The 9966-nt window shown below is 37.4% G+C and overlaps 2 protein-coding genes across 2 annotated transcripts; one reads left to right on the forward strand and one right to left on the reverse strand.

The window, feature by feature from the left end:
• Positions 1-1368: 1368 nt before the first annotated feature.
• LOC137730997 (protein DEHYDRATION-INDUCED 19 homolog 4) lies at positions 1369-4029 on the forward strand. The gene is made up of 5 exons (XM_068470031.2): positions 1369-1639; positions 1748-1887; positions 2677-2754; positions 3209-3462; positions 3729-4029. The coding sequence occupies exons 1-5, from the start codon at positions 1570-1572 to the stop codon at positions 3832-3834; spliced, it is 648 nt and encodes a 215-aa protein (XP_068326132.1). The 5' UTR covers positions 1369-1569; the 3' UTR covers positions 3835-4029.
• Positions 4030-5214: 1185 nt separating this feature from the next.
• On the reverse strand, positions 5215-8422 carry LOC137732099 (uncharacterized). The gene is made up of 6 exons (XM_068471390.2): positions 8036-8422; positions 7606-7817; positions 6400-6685; positions 6214-6299; positions 6033-6124; positions 5215-5924 (listed from the first exon to the last, which is right to left on the reverse strand). Exons 1-6 carry the CDS (start codon positions 8285-8287, stop codon positions 5671-5673), a joined length of 1182 nt encoding a protein of 393 aa, XP_068327491.2. The 5' UTR covers positions 8288-8422; the 3' UTR covers positions 5215-5670.
• Between the last annotated feature and the right edge of the window lie 1544 nt (positions 8423-9966).

Here is a 9966-nt window from a genome sequence, read left to right on the forward strand (position 1 = left end):
GAAGCAGACTCCTCGGAGCTCCAACGACCGATGGGCTATCTGGGTTGTGCTCCTCCTCCGATCTTTGACCCTCGCGTCCTCCTCCGTTCAATTTGTGATCCGCCTGAGAACCCCCGAGAAACTCCATCGGTCTCTCTCTCTCTCACTCTCATATTTTTGTTCATTTAATTGCTTAGTGTTGTTCAGCTAGAAAGAATTAAGCTATTTCAATTTAATTTCTACGTCCTCCATTGCAATGTGCGAGAATTTTGTTATTTGCACTTCAACTACTGAAATTGTATTGTGCAGAAAAATCATGAATCTTTCACTTTAAAGACTATAACGTTAATTAGATTCTGCAATCACTACCCAAGTTCTAAAATCTGAGTACCCCATGCTTACATTCGGTCAAATTGTTCCCGAGGTTCAAAGAAATAATTGGGTTTGTTGTAATATAAAGTTTGAAACAAAGCGGAATTTTGTTATGTTAGAGATTGTAGTAAGTTACAACATTCGGATCAATTTTGAAGGTTTTGGTGTTCAATTTCAAAGGTGCAGGCAGCTGGAAAAATTGCACATGAAATTTTCCATCATTTAAAAAACCAAGTTGATTTAGATTGTGGTGTGAAGAATTGGCATGAAATTTTCCTCGTAAAAGAGTGCATTTTTGTTCATCACCATTTAGTGTGGTATATGCTCACCACCATATTTATCATCATTAAATGAACTTGAATTTTAAGATTTGTTCCTATTCCCTACACACGAACCTCGAAATTCAAACTCATCTAACGGTGATAATAAATAGAGTAGTGAACATACCCTACACTAAATGGTGGTAAGCAAAAATACTTCCCCTCATACAACCCAAAGGAGTTGTGGAACCAAACTCCTCGTAAACTCTAGTCATAATTTAAGCAATTTTTTTTTTAATTATTGGTTTTTTAAACTGATTTTAATTGAATAAAAGTTCTGATTAATTGAAATGACGTGAACAATCAAATTAAATGTCATCTAAAATGGTATATAATTGTGATATAATTACATGGTAAGAATAATATTATTGTTTTTAAAAATGTTAATAAATTATCTTAAAATAATGACTAAATACACATTATATTTGAAAAAATTATTAAAATTTTAATTAAATACTCGTAAATTTATTAGAAGAACTAAAATCTGTCCAATCTCAATTGAAGAAACCCCAAAAGAGATAAAACATATAAATTCACCACGCCGTCCACACGTCATCCGTCCAATGAAATCCACAAGCGTAGAAAAATCGCACGGCTCAGGCAGATAGTGGCATCCCCCGAAATTCACCGGAATGTGCGAGGGCATTTCCGGCACGTGGGTACTATAAAACGCGGTTTAACCCGCTCCGGAAGTTCTGTGGAGAGTCTCTGCTGCGTGCTCTCTCTCTTCACTCGCAATTTCTTGGGCGCTTCCTCACACTCTCACACCACACTCGCTTTATCTACCGTCTCCAATTTTTTTTTTCTAGGGTTTCAAATTTCACAAATTCGGACCCCAAATTCCGATTGGAGCTCCGAAGTCGCTGTTGCCGTGATTTGATTTTGCACTGCAAAAGAAATGGACTCTGATAATTCGTGGAGCAGTCTCTTCTCGACCCCCTCGTCGAGGCGGTACCTGTCGCGATCCGGTGAGTTTACCGAACTGTTCCTGGCAGTGTTCATTGTTTGTTGTCGATTTTCTTGATTTTTTTTATGGGTCGGTTTTTGGGGGTTTTGATTGCGGTTGGTTGGTGCAGATCTGTTTTCGCACGAAGAAACTGACGGGGACGATGATTTAAAGGCCGAGTTTTTGTGTCCTTTTTGCGCCGAGGATTTTGATGTCGTTGGGCTTTGCTGCCACATCGATGAGGAGCATCCGCTGGAGGCTAAGAACGGGGTATTTTGTTCAATTTCACTTATTTTTTTGTTTAATTTGAAGTTTTACAGTGTAATTAATTAGTTTCTAGCTTAATTCGGAAAGTGGTTGTTCTAAATGTGTGAAAATACAACTGTCGAGCTTTCCGTTGTTTTCCCTTATGAATTTTAATGATTGCGTTTTGTTGGTAGTCTGGTTTTCGTTTTGGCTTAGAAAGCAGCAGTTGTTTGTTGTGATTGTTTCACTAGTTTTGTAATTTACAAAGAAGCTGTATGAGCCCGTAGAGAGTGAGTGAACTTCTCTGGGGAGAGAAAGGTATCATTGTCGAGTCATGCAAAAGGATGCTAGCAGTTTACTTGGTTTTCTCTTGGGGTTTGGCTCTGCTTGTGGAAGGGGTTTGTTTGTCGAGTTGACTTCCATTTTGAGTAGGGTTGAGTTGCAAATTAGTGGGCTATCTTGAGGGGTCATTTTAGTGAGTTTGTCATGACTGCTTATGTGGTTCATGTAGTATATGATGGTGACCGACAATGTTGGCTTTAATAGATCGACAATATTGGTATTCTTCATTGCTAGTTTTGTGTGTTGGATTGAAGACTACGTCTTTATGATGGGTTTGAGCCAAGCTTGTGGTTACTTTCTTTGTTGATATACGGATATATAATCTTACAGGTCTAATTGGTGTTTTAATTAATAGAATGGAAGTAATGTTCCTCTTGGATTGTTTATGATCTTGCCCATTGTTATCTTTTGGGATGTTCTGCTCTCGTGGATTTTTATGGAACTAAATGTTCATTCCTTTCCATTTGGCAGGTCTGTCCAGTTTGTGCGAAAAGGGTGGGAGCAAACCTTGTGAGCCATCTTACTACGCAACATGGGAGTTTGTTAAAGATATCCTTTTGTTTGGACTTCTCTGTTTGGTTTGGTTATGATTTACATGCATGCTCATTGTGCCATAAAAATTGGTCGGTTAATGCAAGGAGGATTTTTATCGTTTAGTAGTTGGTTAAAGCCATCTAAATAACGGCGTGACAGGAATCATAAAACCTTTATCCTTAAAATTTCCTCAATTTCAGCAAAATTTATGTTCGAGTATCTGAATCACTCTCGCATATCTTAATGTGTCTGGCCTGCAAGCAGACTAGTTATTAAATGTGATCGATTGTCACCATGACCTTGTTCCTGTTGTTGACACTTCCTGTATTTCCATCAGTCACTCTACTCTGCTGCCATGGTATTTTTCCTGCATAAAAACTTTGATAACTCTCGCTTCCATGTTTATTTTGAGTTTGTCAATATTTTTAAGTCCTAAGTAAGGGTCATGTGCTCCTTGACTATACATTACGTTCAGCGCAAGAGGAAACTTCGCAGGGGATCTGGGTCAACATTTTCTATATTAAGGAAAGAGCTGCGGGAAGGAAGTTTACAATCCCTTCTAGGAGGGTCTTCGTTCCTTTCCTCAAACACTGAAGCTGATCCTTTGTTGTCTTCTTTTATATATAACCCTCCCACGGTTGATGAGGATGTCAGTACACAGACCCATCCTTTAGTTGAACCATCTTTTGTGAAGGAGAGCACAAAGGAAGAGGTCTCGGAAAGGTATGAGCATCATCACCACTTTACAACTTTTATCTTTTTCTTTTCTTTTTATGTTTTTGGTGCCTGAGTAATAAATGAGAGTCCTGTATCTTGTTTTTTGTTTCGGAATATAGAACAACAGATAAGTAGGGATAGTATTAAGGGATTGTGTTGAGGTCTGGATATACAACAGATATATCATGCGTGCTTATTTATGTGTTTCCGTTGTGTGCGGTGAATTTACTATGATTTCTTCAAGGTCTAACACTGGTCTATGGTTGCAACAGAAGCGTTCAACAGCCACCGTTATCTCGCAAGGACCAAGAGGAGCAAGCGCGGAGGTGTGAGTTTGTTCAAGGATTGCTGATGTCGACTATTTTTGATGATTTATGAGTTAATAGTGTAGTGGGAGTTGTGGAAATGATAAGTTAATAGGATCAGAGCACAGACCTAAGTAATACGAGAGGGAAGAACGTGGTGCTATTTATGTAACAAGCGGTAATAGTTAGATGATCAGAACAACATCTATCTATTTGTAATGTACTCAAACCTTTATGTGCATAATGAAAATATGGAATAATTTATCCACTTTCTGTGTTTGCTATCTTTCTATATATGGATACAAAATCAAAATGGAATAGTGACATTTTAGGTTAGATATGGCATAGGGGCACTTTAGGCTCGTTTGGTGTCTAAGAATAAGATTCGAGTTGATAGCTCATTAGTGTCCAAGATTGGATTTGAGTCGGAAAGTTCATTGAAGGTAGTGGGGAGGGGTGAGTGATTTTTCATTTGGAAGGAGTTTGACATGAAAGAAATTTATCCTTCTGATCTTTTCATTTCAAGAATTGGAGCGAATAAGTTTTCTTGATGAGTAATTTATTTTTTATTTTCAATTGAGACATGATTTTTTTCATTTCTGCATTGAACATGTTTTGAACATAACAGATATTTCAATCAAATTCTAGACACCAAACGACACCTTGATGTCACAAGGGATAGTTTGCACATTTTTTCATACATGAATAAGGTTTTGTAGATTTTCTACGTTGGGTGTGATGTCACAAGGGATGGTTTGCACATTTTTTCATACATGAATAAGATTTCGTAGATTTTATGTGTTGGGTGTGAGGGGAGGGGGATGTGAGTGCAATGTGCAAACAAAGTAAACAAAATTGTGAAAATCATAAACCGAGGGTTTTTTGTCAATTGATTTCTTTTGATTTGTTTAATTCTCAGAATAGAAAAAAACAAAGATAAGCGCATGCAAAGCAAAAGAGAATGTAAAACGACCACTTGCTAGAAATTATTTGCTCGAAATAAAATCTTATTGACGTTCAAGTAAATTGTCAAAACGACGTCAGTAACTCAGTGTCATGTGAGGTTACGATTAATTTCCTCCATTGGTTTATACAAGGATTTGACTTAAGTGGTAGTTGTGGGTTCGAAGCTTGAACTCGAAGTTTGTGGTACATAAAAGTACCATTATTCAAGAGTTTATGGTAGGTTGCCATCTTTATTGTTTTGGAAGCATCAAGGCTCGGCGTTTTGCTATAAACATAAGTTTTGAGTCTACGATTCTATCAATACCAAACCAGATGTAGCAATTTGTCTTTCAGGTCGATTAAAGCTTTCAATTTTAGGATTGGCTACAAATATTTATATGCATTTAATATAATTACCATCTAGTAATTATATTCATTTGAATTATGTATATTATATACATCATCATTTGATGGCTGAACTGATAATTATATTGAACACACGTAAGTATTATAGCTAAATCCTTCAATTTTTCAATAACATAAATGTGCATGTTTCAAAATTTCAGAAGAAAAAGAATAAATGCTGCAGTAAATACAGTGGTCTGCATAACCTCAACGTAGATGTGCTGTATATGTACCCGTGCCATGGAAGTACTACTCTCGTGAGTTGTTTTCACTAAATAACACATATTTGCAAAAATTGCACACTAATATTATGCTTAAAATGGGAAGGGACAAGCTGGCTTTCCGAATCGGGCTTAGCCAAAATCCCTCTTAATTCTGCTTTGATGATAATATAAGATATCAAGGGCCAAGTCTGTGCAATATAACGACAGGAGTGCGAACTGGTATCCAACCAATAACATGAAAAACTGGCCCGTGAATAGAGTTTTCATCATCAGTCGGCTTTATCCCTTTTACACTGGGATGACAACTGCAAGCTGATTATAGATAAATTCCCTTCTCACCTCTTTGGAATGCTGTGCGACACAAAGAAATTGAAATCAGGATGATTAACTTGCAATCGCCTGAGCCAATTGTCAGCCGCTTGCAATAGAGAATCAGCCTTCTGGCATTCGTAAACTCCATTAGGATTCCAAAAGGAAACCTTGAACTTGTACGAAGCAAGCCCAAAGATTTGCAATGATAGTTTGAAATCGGCATTTTGATTGTCTCTAGATCGTGCACCACCACACTGAAGTCTATCAGCGCTTGCACCTGCTCCCGACAACATGATATATTATAACGTGATTTGCAAAACAAGCAAGTGCATGAATGTACACAAATATATAATACGTATGTACATAGAGATAGAGAGAGATGTACCCCTTGTGGGAGTCGATAGGGAATGAAAGGTCAAGAAGCATGCATCTAGGCTCTGCAATGTTGGACCTGTAGGTATCCTATATATCGGATACCTTTAACAAGAACATACACAGAAACGATTTTAGATTTATGATAGCATATGCATCAATCCTGTGTTTACGAGGAGTAAAATAAAGCATACCAGGCTACAGAAAGCCAACTAGAAGGTGATAAATCACAGCTCCTGTATGTCCTCAGCTCTGGAAATTGAGATGCAAGAACTGAAATCTGTTGGAAGGTATAGCGATGAGTGCATGTTACCATCAAACTCATAAAAGAAAAAGGAAAACTCAACGTATTAAGTGTTCTGAGATGATGCGTGACTTGCCTTATCAGCCAAAGGTTCACGACCAAATGGTTGATCATGCTCCATATATTGAAATATAAGCTGACCAGGGTTGCAAGCCTCACCACTTTCATCACTTGAGGAACCATTTAAGGGTTTATTTCTCAGGAAGGTTTTATTCCAACCATGGCCATTTACATCTGCAGCATTCTGCCAACTTAAAGCACTATAAGGAACATTGTTAAATCCTCTTTCTGTTCCATAATCACTGCTGCCGTTGCTACTTGTCTCCCTCGATGACTCTGCATCACTCTCATCACCAGGCCTCCTGTAACAACATGCACACATGTGGAAAATTATGTGACAAGAACACTTACTAGCCAACAAGATTGATTTCATCTGAGTGAACATTGATTTTGTGTACCTCTATGCACAATTTAACACACAACTAACTAAAATTGGTAATTTTTTTGGCTCCAGTACTAGTGTGTTTCACTAAAGGAAAAATACATTTAAAAGTAGTTATTAGCATGCACGGAGCCTCTGCACAATTTATCTCAGAAATGATAAAGATAGGTAATTCTTTGGCTCCAGTACTAGCATGTTTCACTAAAGAAAGGAAAAATACAGTTCAAACTAGCCATCAGCATGTAATTCCGTGCAATGTTTTGCCAATTCAAGTTGAGATTAAGCCATAAACCACCAGACGTCTCACCTAAACACCAAGTAACACCATATCCAAGTACGCTACCATGAATTATATCAAAGATCTTGTCACCCATTGTTTACAAGATGTCTCACTTCCGTCTCAACCAACAGCACTCCACTACCATATTTCGTCTTTCACAACCTATCATCACAATACATCTTTCCCACTGTCTACTACCACAGCCATTTTCTCAACATAGATTGATAAGACGACATTTCCTATCCTCATATACTCGAAGCCATAACTATAAGTAGATAAAAATTGTAACCGAATCAACCAAGTTGTATCTGCAATAGCGGATGAGATTACTTAACCATCATACATTTATAGATCTGTCTTATTATCAGGTAACTAACGATTACGAATAAATTGATCACATCAAAATGAACAGCAGAATCTGCCTCACTAAATTCAAATTTCCTCCGACAGTTTCCCCACGTAATGACATTCATGTCTAACCCATAAGTTAGAAATGAGCAGCAACATTAAATGATAATTTGAATTGATTGAAAGTGTCAATACTTTGATATATTGCTTACCTTATTCTCGTTGAGGGCTTTGATGGGTCAACATAGAGCTGAATAGCGGACAAGTAAGGAACATAGTACTGGATAACAGAGTCACTCCCATTCAACACAAGAGGAACACCCGCACCGTAAGCGCTCCACTCCTTGAAAGATTCCCATAAATCTCCAAGCACAAAGTACGGATGTAATTCTGACTCACGAGTCCTCCATCCCTTCACACTTGTCTATCCATCACCAAATGGAAACACATAAGAACCACTTCTACACAATTACAAAAACAATGCACCGCAACCCAAAACAAGAAATTTTAAAGTTGAAAACTTCAATCCAAGTTTAACAGATAACAAAATATAAAATTCTCAGCGATGGCATATGCCCAAAATTTCAATCTCTGTTAAAGTTTCGAATCCAAAAGAAAATTTTAAGATTGATTTTGCAATACCTTCGGAAAATACTGGGCCACAACCACAGGTGTGGTGTACTCCAAAAACCGATCCAAATTCGTAGCATCGCTCACCACTTCCCGACCTGAACCAGAACTGTATGAAGTCGCACAGTCGTCTGAGTCCACCGACTGCCTCTGATGCTTCACTGCCTGTAGCTTTTGTTGCTGCTGCTGCTGCCGTTGTCGTACGGCTGGCGGGTTGTAGAACCGATTCTCTCCCCGAATCCGAGCAATCGAAACGCCGGACATTGGAGAAAACCGAATTCAGTAGACAGGGTGAAACTGTTTCGAGAGCAGACGGAATGCTGAAGGGATTTTGTTTTTGGGAAACCGAAGGAAAACGAAGAGTCGAGAACAGCTTCTGCGTGTTCTTGTGGGGTTCGTTCCAGAAGAACTATGTATATACGATGTCTGTGAAATTACTACACTGTCCTCTCCTGTTTGAAATTGACGTGCTTGTCCCGGTCCAAAGTGTAACCTCAAACGAACTAACTTGTGCGAATCTACCCTGGGATGCGTTTGTAAGGGCAAATGGGTGGGCATGACCAGTCCAATTTATGTGGGCCTTGAACCGGCCCTTTGACAGACGATTGCTCCTTGATTTTATAAACGTATTTTAGCTAAAATGGTCTGTGAGATTAATATATCTTCTTACTTTGATATCTAAGATTTGAAATTAATATAAGTAGTCCTTGATTTTGTACATCGTTCAATCATTTTGGTTCTTCATAAAGTGACAAAAATACTCTCAATTTAATAAACAATGAGACAAAATGATTTACTGGAGATTTTCATTGAATGATTATAACGATTGACGGTGAACAAACTTAGGGATTACTTCTATTGATTTTACATTTCAGAGACCAAAATAAAGAATTATGCCAATCTCAAAAACCACAAATTGAGCTTTAGTGATCGCAAGCTTGAGTTACTTGTAAATGAGCATCAGTTTGAGGTTTCCAACACTCTTTACACTCATGAGTGTATTTATGGTGTGAATTGCTAAGTGGTTTACAAGAAAAACGAAATGGGATTCTTTAATTGCATTAACCGGTCGCCTTATATGTTAGATGAGACTCATTTGTGTTATGATCCTTAGGTTAACGACGTAGGCCTCGCCGTGCCGTGGTCAGGTCATCTAGTTGGAAACTATGATGCTTTAAAATCATCGTTTTGTTTTGTGTGAGAAATACGAATCACTTGTGAATTGTAGATATGATGCTTCAAAATAGTCATTTCGTTTTGTGTGAGAGATAGGAATCACTTCTGGAATTGTAGTCTTTGTCTTATAGCAGTTGGCTCAACTCATTTAGTTAGCCCTGGTCAATAGCATTATGTTTGAACGAAGGAAATAAATTTGTAATTTAGAATTTATGTATTAACTTGCACAAATTCTCTTGTTTGAATTTATAAACATAAAAATTTAGATATTTTTCGCATGAAAAAGAAAAATTTGAAATCTTAGACCTTCTATTCTCAAATTTAAATTCCACGTAAATGGTTGAAATTTTCAAATTTTGATAGTGCATAAAAACAACAAACATAAACAAAACCATAAGCGGCCACCACTACCACCTTTTATCATCGTCACTATTGTTGCCACCACCACCCACCATCATCATACCATCGTCACCACCACCGCCACCACCACACAACATCACTGTTGCTACCACTATTGCCACCACGTCGCCACCATTACTACTAACACATTTACTAATTACTTTATCTCATTTATCTATTAATGACTTTATATACTCATTAAATTCTATATTTAAATTTTATTGTTCTTTTATTAGCGGAACAAAAAAAATTCACAAATTTTAGAAATTAAATTAAATTATTTCAAATTCTGTAACCGGGAAATTTCTTAATATCTTAAATTTATCATCCAAATATAATATAAGCTGATAATGTCCTTTACTATTATC

The sequence above is a fragment of the Pyrus communis genome, chromosome 16 (genome assembly GCF_041283825.1).
Source record: "Pyrus communis isolate YQ-2024b chromosome 16, ASM4128382v1, whole genome shotgun sequence".
NCBI lineage: Eukaryota > Viridiplantae > Streptophyta > Magnoliopsida > Rosales > Rosaceae > Pyrus > Pyrus communis.

Coding starts and splice junctions, on each gene's coding strand:
- LOC137732099 (XM_068471390.2), bottom strand. CDS start 8,287: ATGTCCGGCGTTTCGATTGCTCGGATTCGGGGAGAGAATCGGTTCTAC. Junction 6,125..6,213: donor AGTTGGCTTTCTGTAGCCTG/GTATGCTTTATT, acceptor TTCTTGTTAAAG/GTATCCGATATATAGGATAC. Junction 5,925..6,032: donor CCTATCGACTCCCACAAGGG/GTACATCTCTCT, acceptor TGTCGGGAGCAG/GTGCAAGCGCTGATAGACTT.
- LOC137730997 (XM_068470031.2), top strand. CDS start 1,570: ATGGACTCTGATAATTCGTGGAGCAGTCTCTTCTCGACCCCCTCGTCG. Junction 1,640..1,747: donor GCGGTACCTGTCGCGATCCG/GTGAGTTTACCG, acceptor TGGTTGGTGCAG/ATCTGTTTTCGCACGAAGAA. Junction 2,755..3,208: donor AACATGGGAGTTTGTTAAAG/ATATCCTTTTGT, acceptor ACTATACATTAC/GTTCAGCGCAAGAGGAAACT.